The sequence below is a fragment of the Felis catus genome, chromosome B1 (assembly GCF_018350175.1).
Source record: "Felis catus isolate Fca126 chromosome B1, F.catus_Fca126_mat1.0, whole genome shotgun sequence".
Lineage (NCBI taxonomy): Eukaryota > Metazoa > Chordata > Mammalia > Carnivora > Felidae > Felis > Felis catus.
The window spans coordinates 84215106-84229634 of record NC_058371.1 but is presented as its reverse complement, the minus strand read 5'-3'; the positions used below and the strand labels follow the sequence as shown (position 1 = coordinate 84229634).

Sequence of the window (14529 nt, the reverse complement as noted above, 5' to 3'; positions counted from 1 at the left end):
ATTTCTTTAACTATTCATTAAATTATGGATATTCAAAAATTTGTACATAGAAAATAATGCCTCACTATTTACATTAGAACACAGTAAAGTTTGGGCTGCCTGTGAGGCTCAGTTGATTCAGCATCTGACTCTTGATTTGGGCTCAGATCACGATCTCAAGGTCATGAGTTCGAGCACCATATGGGACTGGGCATGAAGCCTGCTTGGGATTCTCTCTGTCCCTCTTCCTCTACCCCCCTCCCCATCTCTCTCTCAGGAAAAAAAAAATTACTAAAGTTTAAGAGTGATTGATTTGAATGTAATCACAAATCTCTAAGGTATGTGTATACAAATTTGCATATTCATTATATACAGGAAAAACAAAAATATCTGATGTTGAATCAGGCATTTTAAGAGTCAATAAAGTATCTAAGGGAGATGATGGTATCCAGTATAAAAAAAACACAGGAAAATTGCCATTACATTAATAAAAATAAAATATCTCTGTTAAAAATACTGGCTTGAGTGGGAGGATGAACTGCTGATTCAGCAAATCCATTTATTCATTTATTTCTACATTAACTCTGAAAAACACATTGAACGAGTATGTATAAAACACTGTATTAGGTGCTATAAAATAGGGAGCTGAAGGTGAATGTATTAACTTCATGTGGGAAAATCTAGAAATTGTCAGGATTTCATGAATATGCATGCACATAAAGATCTCTTTTGGGGTTTCTTTTCTTTAATAGAACATTTGTGCATTTTAATGGACAGTCATGAACTTTGCTTAATCACCTTTTGTGGACTTTCATATTGGATAAGTATTCAAAGCACATTTCTTCTGGGTGAAATGGACTGGAGAAGTTCAGGAATGTTTCCCATCCATCAAGAAAACAGATGATAGAACACATTTCAGCTGCCACATAGGTAACAACTAGCCCAATTCTCCCTGTCTTTGCCTGCCCTTTCTGATTGTGTGAGTGGATACTTCCAATGCCCCCTTCTCATTATAAGATTAACAAAAGCAGACAACCAACCCTATTATGTGTGATTTAGGGATGAAAACGAAAAAGCTGGGACAAGGGGGAAATAGTCACTTCCAATTCATATTTGCTGAGTAACATCTAAAATTATTTCTGTATAACTAGGACCTTTGTAATTGGTGCATGAATAATCAAATCAAATTAAAATTGCCACCACAGGGTTTCCGGAAGTTTCTGAAAGTCTTAATTCATCATGTTCTTATGTTCTTCATCATATTCTTTGGTCATCTCTGATGTTATGTATCTAATTTGAATTTTACTGCTTTATATGTTTGGAGATATTGGAAGCTGACTTGTACAGTCACCTCTTGAGTTGATTACGACACTGGGAAATATACACTAAGGCGAGAAGGATACAGCTGGGTACTTTTGACTACAAGAGAGACACAGAATCCCCAGAAGAATTCATGAATTCTAGTAGGGAAAAGGTACCTGACACAGTGCAAAGTTATGTTAAAGTTGAATATTCCATATTCCAAAATAAGAAGGTAAACAAGAATAATTTGAGGGCAAATTTCAAAGTCATTAATATATTCTACAAATAAGTAATGAGCACCTTTTCTGTGCAGATGGTCTGCCAACTGTGGGGTACAACAGTGAACATGAAGCTGACTTTGTCCCCTAGGAGCTTATAAAGACCATGAAAAGACCATGAATACATGAAGAAATATATATATATATATATATATATATATATATATATATATATAAATATATATATATATACACACACACACACACACACACACACACAAATGATTATAATTCAGTGTTCATGAGGCTGTGTGATCATGAGATGCAAGAATAATGCTTTATTACACAAAATGTTTTGGAGTTGAATGCATATTTTATATCCATCTACCTATAACATAAAATTTTGAAATAAACGGCCATACTTTAGTGGGGATTTTATTCATTCAGGTAACTAAGTTATAAGGTACTGCTTTAGGAAAGTTAAATTAGTGGTCGAGTTGTCTATAAGAATTAATTACCTCTGAAGAATGAGGTTTATTTCCTTCTTATCAAGATCAGGTTAGTGGTTTCACATAAAATAATTCTAGCCAGCCAGAGAACTGAACAGAGTATCTTTTGAATTATTAATTTGCATAGGTACCTCTGCATTATGCACAGCCTGAACTATTTTTCCTAGAGATAAGGTCTACATTGGAGACAGAAGATGGCAAGTGAAGTTGAGAATACAGATCACTGCAGATTGCTTGTGGGGGTATTTTGCTGGATAAGTGTGTTTTGTCCTCAATAGTAATATTTTGCAACTATGTATGCTTACAGTTACTAATTATGGCAATATAAATAGCTCTATCAATACTCTTGTCAGGCTTAAGCATTCATATTTGATCCAGACATCATTTGAGAAAGTTATAGTACAAAATAGACTGTGAGATGGTGGTAAAGAACATACCAGAAAGTGGTTTATGTAAATCTCATTCCAAAATGCAATCTTTGGGAATACTGAGCTACAGAGAACCACAATTTTTTTTCAGGTTATATATGGAATTTATTAACACTATGTCCAACATAAATATTACTGTAAATTTATGCTACTGCTTCTATAATCTATAACATTATTGAAAATGTATTATAGATAAGTGTGGATCATCTGTGCTCATGTGACATAAACATATTTTACCATAGAAGGCATAACAAATGTTTCCCTAGTTTAAGCATGGACTGAAAATTTAAAATTTGATTTACATTTACAGCATGAAGAAGGGAATTAACTGGGTAATTTGGATGCTGAAAAGTTGCCTGATATAGAAATTTAGTTCAATTAAAAAATGGGTTTGGGATATGGCTAAGTAATAAGAATAGTTTTCTTACTTCTGCTCTTTGCTGGAATGAAACATAATATAAATGATCAGAAGTTTATTTTGTTTTTAACAATTTTTGAATGAGGGTAGACAGATTTAGCCCTGAACCCATCAGTGTAGTAATGTTGAAGTTAAATCACACTGTTCTAGAGAATAGTATAATTACTGGAAGCCACAAAAACTGGGTCAACTTAATACTTTAGTTGGATGACATGCTTTCATATTTTGGACAAACTAATCTTGGAATCCCAGCTGCTAGAAGCATCTGTTGTAGAGATAAAGAGAAAGAAAAGCAATATGTCATTTTTACCAGCTAAAAAAATGAAGAATGTCATATTAGTCTATTTCTTTGCACAGATTGCCATAAAATCCCAACATTCCTTTGGGTTTAATTGTTTACTAATTTTTCAGGAAAATAAATCTTTAAAGCACTCAATCATTTAATAAGTACAATTCAGCAAATAACAGACACTTTTTTTGGTCCATGATCATTTTAGTTTCAATCTCTTCCATATTGACTAGATAATTATTATCCAGATTCATATGTCATTAATTTTGCCAATAAAACAGGTTGAAAAGAGAACTGCTGACTTAGAATTAATATTCTCTCTTCTAACCTCAAAAAGAAAGGTTTTTACATGTATCAACAGAGTAGAATTCAAGAGTAATTTACTAGTATATATTTAGTTTCCAATATTTTTTATAAGATGCTAAATGCAGCTGTTCAAGTTAATTGTTAAAACTAGTCATTATAAGACATTAAACAAAATGCTTTTTAAAAAATGGAGGTACTGTAATCTTATGTGAAAACCTAAACCAACCTAAGTGACCAGAGAATACCTTCATATACCACAGAACCCTAACTAAATTAATATAAAACACTGAATTATTTCAGGAAGTTTATTAGACTTGTGATTAGTGCTGAAACTTTTCTAACAATTAACTAAGAAAAATGGTACACAAAGTTTTGATTCTAATTCATTTAATAGCACAATGTCTAAAGGCATTTTCAATTAGCTACATTTGTTTGGATTTACTCATCTTTTCAATTTTTATCTTATCTTATCTTATCGTATCTTATCTTTATTTCTTTTGAGAAAATGAGAACATGTTTGAGAGCAAGCAGGGGAGGGGCAGAGAGAGAGGAGAAAGAGAATCCCAAACAGTCTCTGCTCTGTCAGCACAGAGCCTGATGCAAGGCTTGATTTCACCAACCATGATATCATAAGCTGAGCTGAAATCAAGAGTCTGATGCTTAACTGACAGAGCCACCCAGGCACCCCTCATCTTTTCAAATTTATATAAAGCTTTGAAAAGAATGTTAAATGGCTACGACTTGGGTAATTATTTTTTAGATAAGGGATTTCTATCTTTTAACAAAGGTATCTTCTCAATAGGAAGTAATTGCTATGGGAAATCAATCAGAATGTTATATAACAACCAAACTTGGTTACACTTGCAAATAGTGGTAAATTACATTAGGAGGAGAGAGAAGCAACTTTTCTGAGTGGGAAAGATTTTCCTCATAATTGTGGTAAATTTAGACAAAGTATTCATATACTTTCTAGCAACAGTGTGTTCTGGAAGAAATTCAGACATTATATGAAAAGAGATAGAGTGATACAGATATTTATTATTATCCTACCCTTTGTCTGTGAAGGAAACCAAAACACCCAAGAAACTGAGAAGACACATCCACATAAACTGGAAGAAAAAAAATCAGTAAGACTTTTTCCTAGTGTCAAGAGACTAAAGTATTCCAAAAAGAATAATAAAGGATAAGCCAACAACCATACGGACGTCTAATGCGACCCTGAATGGCCCATAGCAAGGATTGGAATTCTTCCTAATTTTTCTAAGTGTTGCTAGTAAGCACCTCTACCCATTGTCTTTGGGGTGCCAATTTGAAACTTTTACCCATTTCCTCATCCTATCCTCTTCCTCCCCTTCTCTTTGTACAAGATGCTACTTTAAGGATAAAATAAAGCACCCACATTAATATCCAAACAATATAAAGAACTCATACAAATCAACAGAAAAAAAAAAATTAAAAAGTGGCCAGAGGAACTGAATAAACATCTTTCCAAAGAAGACGCACAATAGCCAACAGGTATGTGACAAGGTGCTCCATATCACTAATCATCAGGGAACCACAATGACATATCACCTCATACTTGTTAGAATGGTTATCATCAAAAAGATAAGAGATAACAAATGCTGGTGTGGATGTGTAGGAAAGAGAACCCTGGGTGGTGTGGTGGGAGTGTAAATTGGTGCAGCCAATTATATGGAGGTTCCTCAATAAACTAAAACTAGAACAACCATATGATCCAGCAATTCCATTTCTGAGGATGGATATACCCGAAGGAAATGAAATCACAATCTTAAAGAGGTATCAGTACCTGCACATTCACTGAAGCATTATTTACAATAACCAAGATATGGAAACAACCTAAGTGTCCACTGGCAGATGAATGGACAAAGAAAATGTGGTAAATATATGAAATATCATTCAGCCACAAAAAGAGGGAAATCCTGCCATTTGCAACAACATGGATGGACCCTGAAGGCATTAAACTCAGTGACATAAGTCAGATGGAGAAAGGCAAATACTGTGTGATCTCTTTTATATGTGGAATCTAAAAACAAACAAACAACAAACTCACAGAAACAGACAACAGGTTGGTGGTTGCCAGAGGTGAGGGTTCGGGGTGGTAGGGCAAATAGGTAAAAAGGGTCAAAAGGTACAAAAACATCCAGTTATAAGATAATAAGTCATGGGGATGTAACGCACAGCATGGTGACTATAGTTAACAACACAGTATTGTACATTTTAAGTTGTAAGAGAGTAGATATTAAAAGTTCTCATCAACAAAAAAAATCTTATATATTAACTAATTTAGTATGGTAATTATTTCTCAACTCATTATCTCAACTCAACTAATACAATATTATGTGTTGGTTATATCTCAATATAGCTAGAAAAATATTTTAAGCAAACAAAAAAGAAGCCATCCAGCCTCACCTACCCTCAAAAAAGTGAAACTGATCCTTATATTCTCCTCATAGTCTCAGCAGAAGAGCCCATTTCTGCCCAGGACTGCCTTCCACCTGTATGCTAGAATTGAGTCTCTTCTTTATGGAGAAAAAACCTCACTCTACCATTCATCACCTATCTGCTTCTCAAATGGCTTTTGGAATATAAACATGCTCAATTTTCACCATCTTTAAAACAAAACAAGTGAACCACTAATAATAATCACACACACCTACAATATAGAAGGTATCAAAAATTATCTAAAGAAAAGGACATAAAGAGGGAGGGATGGAGAGGGACACTTTCCAACAGCAGGAGAATGGCAAGGTGTGGAGGAGAATTTGCATAACAAAGCAAGGTGAAAATTATAAAAACAGAAGATACCCAACTTCAAAATTTTTACTTGACATAATATAAAAATGGTACCTATTTGTCATAAGGTTGCCATCATATGTTTAATTCAATAAAATACAAGTTCTTTTCTATATCTACTCAAACTCTTTAAAATTTACAACACACATTTTATGATAGATCCAGTTTCCCCATTTACTTTAAGAGATAGTATTAATCTCCATAATAAGATTATATAATTTATGCATCTTAAAAAAGAAAACATATAGCAACAATACTAAAGTAATACAATGCATTTCCAGGCCTTCCCACATAATGGGGCATTATTGCACAGGTAAATCATTTATCTCATGACCACCCAAGGAGCTAAACAGAACAGGTACTGTTATTTTCACTTTACAGTTGAGAAAATTGAACTTCAGAGAGGTTAAGAGGTACATACGCCTTGGAGCTGTGAATAAATTGAAGAAGAAGGTGAAGGTAAAAAGGAGAAATATTAGATTTGCTCTTCTGAAAACTTCTCAGTGGGAGAAGCGCAATCTTAATCAGCAGCAACAAATACTTATTCAGCATTTACTTCTAGGAACCCAGCTCTGTCTTTCCTGTGATAGAAGTTTTATCAAAAGATAGAACAGCCATCACTTTCACAGCCCTTCAGACAGCAATTTTTTTTGAGAGACCTGGGCCTTTCAAATAATATACTCCCCAAATGCTCTTAAATTCTAGGATGGCAGGAAAAGTAATCATTAACTGTTTAACATCTAACATGGCTAGCATATTATTTTCTTGGTTAAACTTATGATACAGTAAAGAGCTTTCTTCTGTGTGTGTGATATGCACATACTTTGTTCTTGGATAATTAATATGTATTAATTCAGGAATAACACTGCTCCCCTTTAGCCAGCACCTTCATGTTTCTCTTATTTTGTCCAACTAGAGTTTCTATTATCATGTTAGCTTTTTTTTTTTTTTTTTTGCCTATACTAGCTATTTTTTCAGATGCTTTTATGTGGCCATCCTTTTGCCAATTTCAGAGCACCTGGACAACATATTTTTTTAAATAATATAATCATGAACAAGAAGGATTTAAGAGATCTCTATGCCTACTGCTATGTAAACGCGAATGAATGTCTTTTGAAGTTCGTCCAGAACTAAAACACCAGATTGCAGTAAGAAAATATTTGCAAGAAGTAGTGGATTGTAAGTGATTTTTTACTCTTTTTCTAAAAAACACAATTTTAATAGTTCATATTACCTTGGCAATAAATACAGAAAAGTACTATAGGTCATGTAATTGTGGCATCTTTGCTTTAATGACATCTTGGTTTTATATATATATATATATATATATATATATATATATATATATATATGTATTTATGTATTATGTAACTATAAATTTTTATGCCAAATAAATGTGATCAGGAATAAGACTTCCATTTATAATTTTTCCCCAAGGAAAAATGTTGCCTATTTATCCACAATCTGTATTAGGACTGCTTTCCAACTTGTTTTGATGAAGAGGAGAGATTTCTGATCTTTCTTGCTTGACTTCTCAGGACTAAACATCAGGAGGCAAGCGATGTGCAAGAGACTTACCCACTCTTCCTCATCATAGTCTGAATGATGTGGTATGGAGTCCTGCCTTCTCATCGGTGGGGGTGGGTCCTGGGGACAGCTCTCCTCTGTGCTGTTCTTAGGAGAGGGTGGTTTCTTAAGGACACCTCCTGGCCTGGCAGTGTAGAGGGCTAAAAGAGCACTTCTTACCAACTGATCCTTGAAGGCATGTACAAAAAGCTCTGTCTGGAAAGAAATTGACAAGGATTAGAAACACCATGGTAGGCATCTCAGCATAGAGCTATGAAAAGGTCAACCGCAGATTTGTTGGCACATAAGTGGTGTGCATGGTGGAAAAAGTACAGGCGACAGAGAGAGAAAATGATTCATACCAATCAATGAAAATAGTTGAGTTTTGGGATGATGCCAAGGTCTTGAGTCCTCCTGTTCTAAAAGTTAATGCTGAGGTTCTGTGGGTACTATAAACACCAGCTGTCTCCTCAGCCCCCTCTCTCTTAATTCTAAATTCTATCTTTGAAGATGAATTTCACTAGAGATAATCATTTGAATACTGTCTACCTGCTGCACCTTTCAAGTAATTCCAAATGCACCTTAAAAGAAAATGTGATCAGACTATGTATATTCTATAGTTTAAACAGAGTGAAAGTCTAAAGAAAGGAATATGTATCTTTAAAAATAGAGGCAGGAAACCTTTTTTTTTTTTTTTTAGCATCCTGAGTAGATTTCAATAGTAGAGATGGTATAGGCAGTTTTCCCATGAAAATATTTGACTTTTATTCCTTATCATCACCCCTAAACTGTCTCCTCCACCAAATGGTTTCAGTAATGCTCAATGTTAATGAGGCTGCTGTGAAACTGGCTATGGTAGATTTTACAAGCTGGTGGTAAATACCTAGTAAGTACTATAGAAATGACAGCTTCCCAACAATAAAGAATTTTACAACAGTACTTTGCAATTTCCTGATGAAATGTTTAATAGCTTCACCCTGTACTATACTGGATGATGTAGTAATTGATCTTCTGTATTATACTACACTTAACATGCATGTGGTCTAACAATCTATTCATTCAGAATAGAGTAGTAACTCAAACATTGACTCATATTGCTAACACAATCACATATTGTAATCTGTTGAGAAGAAGCCCTTTAAATCATAGCATTATTTTGAATAATAGTTGATATCACCATTTCATGAGACACTTGGATGTAATGCTGACTTCACCATCACTGTAACTCAAGGTAATCATTTACTGGCGTATTCTCAATATGCATTCAACAGTGCCATGTCTAACAAATGGTTACTAAATTATCCCTTAAAAACCCCTGTTGTGTCAGCAATTAAAGAAAACCAGTTAAACCCCATGCAAAACAATTGCCTAATAAGACTATGTTAATAAGACTACATATGCTAATAGGACTACATAGTTAAGTCTTTGCAATAGATCATGAAATTCTACAGTTGCGTAAGACCTTAAAGTCAGACCTCTCATTAACCAGGTAAAGAAACTAAAAAGGAAGAGTGGTGTCCTGTCCTAGAACAGACTGCTTACCAGTAACACAAAGGGAACAGAGCTGTAGTTTTCTAACAAATTCAGTAGCTTTTCCCCATACTCCACCCCACCTATCAACCCACCATCACCTGCATGCTTCTGTCCTTCCCCCCTTTCTTCCTTAACCCAAGCTCCTCAAGCGCTTTGGACATCTACTTGCTCCTATAATTAATCACGTCTACAATTTTCAGTGTAACTATCTTCACTGTTAAACTTTACTGATGTTTTTAAATGCTCTTTTAATCTATTGGTTGTATTGAAAGCACTTTGAAGGTAAGTAGACAAGAAACATTTAAAAAAGGATACACAAGAATAAAATATTGAAAAATATTTTGGTAATAATTTAGGAAAACAAAATGAAAAGGGAGCTTATAGTGAAAAGGCATAAAAAGAAGCATTAATTGATGTTCACAATGAAGTGTTAAAATGAAAATGAACAATACAAAAAAATACTGATGAAAAATGTAGCTAGACAGTACTCACACAAGGCAATATAGTTATAACAAAATAGGGAAACATGTTATTTACATAATTTTCATAGAGCCTGGATAGATCCATCAATGTGAATTTAAATATTTAAAAATGCAAATTTACTTCCATTCAGCTTAACTAAACTATTTCTCTATTGATAGATTCAATAAATTCTTTTGACTTATTTTTAGAGCAAAACAGCTTGCCTTCTTTGAATTCCTGCTACTACAGCTCCAGTCTCCATAACATCACCTAATTACTATGTAGCTGAATATATATTCACACCCAATGAAATCTAAAGTTCTTATAATTGCCATCATTTTCTTCCCATTGCATGCATGCACAGAGATTCCACTTCATTTATTCAAATCTCATTTGAGTTGATTTATCACCAAAGACATGAAAGATAGTACAGTAGATTCGTGCAATTTTACAACCCAGAATTTTCTTGGTTGGGGGGGGGGATAGCTGAATGAACACACAAAATCTTATAGAAACAGTTTGTGTCTATATTGGAAAATTCATCTGACTGGAAACTCTATGACTAGCCATGATCTTTTGCAGAGAATTGCACTTTGATAGAAAATAGCCAAAATTCCATTACTATATCCATATGACCTGGAAATTTTCTTGACTAGCACTACTTAGTAAATGTAGACCAATGCAGATCCTGATGTTTTACACTCAAAATAAATTAGCTTGAAGGGATTAACGTAATCACTCAATTCCAGTACATCTGTATGCTGCTGTTCTTGCAACAGAGATGACACTAAGGAAGTTCAAAGTCATGGGAAGGATGCGGAGTTGCCTATTGACTCAAAGTACTGAAAACCTTTTTCCTTTTCTGACTCTGCTCATTCTGCATTAAATGAAAGGAAAAAGGGTGTCTACATGTTATCATAAGGGTAGGCAAATCAATTTATTTAAAACAGTTTAATAATATAGCAAAAAAAGCATAAACTCTGTACCCAAGGTGGATCATTTCATTTGTTTGATATTAAAAAAGAGAAAGAAATGGTATCTTAAAAATGAAATGTTTTCTTGCCTTCCTGACATTTTTCCAATTCATGTTCTCATGCAAATGTTCTTCAAAGTAACACACAGAATTATCTACAAGTATAAAACCAGTAAAATTACTTCTTCTGGGGATGAATTTCCTAGGTTCCTAAATATTAAGGGCAGAGGAATAGTTAGGAATATGTTTATTTAAAACTACCCTTTTTAACTAGAGATCTCAACAAATTAAGCAAAGTCTCATAGTATTTAAAAGCTTTTTTTCGATGAAAAAATTCAAAACGATGCCTAACCCCACCTGCAAGACAGAAGTAGCCAATGACATAAACAGGTGATTATTATTTTAGTAGTTATGTATATGACAAAAAAGAATCCTGTTTATTTTTTCCCCCCGACCTTACCATTCCCTATTATTTTGCACCCAACTAGCCTCTCTTACTTTCATCACCTGCATGGTCCATATCTAATATCGCTTGATTATTATTTAGATATGCTTGGGGTGCCTGGGTGGCTCAGTCGGTTAAGCATCCGAGTTCGGCTCAGGTCATAATCTCGCGTCTGTGAGTTCAAGCCCTGCGTCAGACAGCTCAGAGCCTGGAGCCTGTTTCAGATTCTGTGTCTCCCTCTTTCTCTCTCCTCCCCCGCTCATGCTCTGTCTCTCTCTTCTCAAAAATAAATAAACGTTAAAAAAAATTAGATATGCTCGACATATAATATTATATTAGTTTCATGTGTACAGTATAAGAATTCAATTTTTGAATATATTGCAACACTATCACCACAATAAGTCTGTTTATTTTAAAAATTTTGATATACTTTAATTACTGCATAGGGCAATAGTGCTATACTCTGGAATTAGTACATAAATATGTATGTTTTCTACATTCCCTAAAGAAAAGAACACTGAACCTTCAGGAGAGTTACTTGACATCTGGGCAGATCATACAAATTATGCACTTGACCTTGGCTAAATCACATAACAACTTTTCTCCAGTTTGCACAAAATTACAATGCTTACCTATGAAACCTCATAGCAGTTCACTGTAAACTGTGAACTCTTCTATTTATGCTCCCCTTTCTTGAATGATCTTTTCAGTTTCCTTTGTTGACTCAACATCCCAGACTCACTCAAAATATGGTAAACAAATCCTAAGGGAACTTAAACCACTTTCTTGAAAGCATTTTTTTTTCCCATTAGATATATAACACATTTCCCCATAGCTTCAACTACTCTCTTTATGCCACAGTCTCTAAAATCCATCTCTATCCACCTCTTGAACCAGTACTGTCACCTGTTTCCACCTGAAAGTCTTTCAAGGTTAGAAGTCACAGCCTGATCTCAAGTGTTTTCAATAAATGTGTTCTTCCCAGCTTTTCAAACTGTGTGGTGTCATCATTATGCAGCAACTCAGCGCCCAAATGTCTGGATCATCTTCAGCAATATTCATCTTCTAGATTAGTCATTAATTTCTACAAGTTATACTTTTTCAGTAATTTCAAAGATTATGTCCACAGCTAGTCCCAGTTAAGATCCTTTCTACATTCCATGTGGATACTTTCCATAGTCTCCTTACTGATTGATTTATTTTTCCTAAGCTAATGCTTTGTTTTATGGGATGTTCTTCAAGGTCACTAATATTAAAATGTAGACATCTGAGTCCCAGCCCAGCAGCTGAGTCAGAATTTGTATTTTTAGCAAACTCCCCCAAGAGGAATGCTGACATTTTGTAATGCCCAATAATGTCCAATAATTCAAATTCACTGTCTAGCTCAGCTTCTCTATTCTATGAGGATCATCTTCACAAAGCATGTCTCCAGTCCTTCCTCACTCAACGACCTTCCAACTTACAAAAGAGACTTTCTCTTGGGTGAATAACCAGGAGTGAAATGGCTAGATCATATACATATATAAACAAATGTATATATAAACATATAAATAAACACACATTCATATTTATTATATATATTTATATAAACATTATGAGACACTGCTGAACTGTTTTTCAAAGTGTGCAAGTAATTATGTAAGTAATATATGAATGTTCCAGTCATTTCATATCCTCCCCAACTCCTCATATGCTTAACCTTTTTGATTTCAGCTATTCTAGTGGGTAGTTAGTATTACCTCATTTTAGTTTATATCTGTATTTCCCTAAAAGCAAATGATGATGAGCATCTTTACGTGTGTTTATTTGCCATCCATATATCTTCTCTGATGAAATATCATTTCAATTTTTTTGCCCATTTTAAATTAAGCCACTTGTCTTATTATTAAAGTATAAGAATACTTTATGTATTCTGATGATTTCCTTTGTAAGATACATAGTTTACAAATATTTTCTCAGTCCAGACTTGCCTTCTCACTTTTTAATAATGTCATCTGAATGTCTCCTGAAAACTTTAATGAAAGTTTTTGATTTTGATGATGCCTTATATATCACGTGTTTTCTTTTATTGGTTCATACTTTTTGTGTTCCAAGAAATATTTGCCTAATCCAAGATGACAAAAAATTTTTCCTATGTTGTCTTCTAGAAGTTTGTCTGTTTGCTTCTTTCTTTTAGCTTGTACATTAAGATTTATGCTCTATTTTGAATTAATTTTTATAGATATGTGAGGTAAAGATAAGGAAAGGTTTTTTTTTTTTTTCATATGGATATCCAGTTGTTCCTGAGTTTTATGTTAAGAATACATCATTTTCCCAATGAATTTTCTTTGCCCTTTCTCTAAGGTTATTTGAACATATATGTGTGGGTCTATTTCTAGATTCTCTATTCCATTATATTGATAGCTATGCTTACCCTAGAAAGTTACTAACCACAGAATACAATCAGTATTATTTTTATTTTAAAGAGTAAATATGTTTAAGTAAATTAAAGTTTGGTTTTTTAAAAACATATCTGTCTACATACTTAACATTTCTGGTACTCTTTATTCTTTTGTAGATCCATTCCCCCCCACCCCCCGCCCCATGTTATCACTTTCTTTGGCCTGAAGACTTTACTTTAAAATTTGTAGTAGTACAAGTTTGCTATGAAATCTCCCAGTTTTTATTTGTCCAAATGGTCTTTATTTCATCTTTATGTTTGAAAGATATCTTCTGTAGATAAGGAATTATAATTTGTGTGTATGTATCAGTACTTTGAAGATGTTACTCTATAAGAACATATAATAAGCCTGTGAATAATTCTGTTATATGTTCCTTTGCAGATAATGTGCCTTTTCCCCCTCAATTTTCACTTTATCTCTGTTTCTCAGTAGTTTGATGATATACCTGCATTTTTTTAAATGTTTATTCTGCTTAGAGTACATTGAGCTTCTTGGATCTATAGTTTCATTTTCTCATTAAATTTTGAAGAATTTCCATCATCGTTTCAGCAAGTATTTTTCTATTTTCCTTTCTGTTTCTTCTAGGACTCTGATTAATGCATATTAGACTTCTTGGTATTGTTGGATAAGTCATTCATATTCTATTTATGTTTTTACATCTTTTTTATCTCTGTACTACATTTAAATAGTTTCTAATACTACGTTTGAAAATTCACTATTTATTCTTCTGAAGTGACTCATCTGCTAATTCTACCTAGTACATGTTTTTATTTCAAATATTATATTTTATATTTTTCTTATTTCTGTATTATTCTTTTTTAATCTTCCATTTTCCTCTTCATCCTG

General features: G+C 33.6%; 1 protein-coding gene across 11 annotated transcripts in view; it reads right to left on the bottom strand.

Moving 5' to 3' along the window:
* The window catches only part of INPP4B (inositol polyphosphate-4-phosphatase type II B), a 764537-nt gene that overhangs the window by 117660 nt on the left and 632348 nt on the right, over nucleotides 1–14529 (bottom strand). For all 11 annotated transcript variants that reach the window (XM_045055824.1, XM_019828926.3, XM_045055818.1 and 8 more), the window contains one exon: nucleotides 7842–8045. In XM_045055824.1, coding sequence (XP_044911759.1) covers nucleotides 7842–8045 — 204 coding nt within the window. The remainder of the gene's footprint in view (nucleotides 1–7841; nucleotides 8046–14529) is intronic.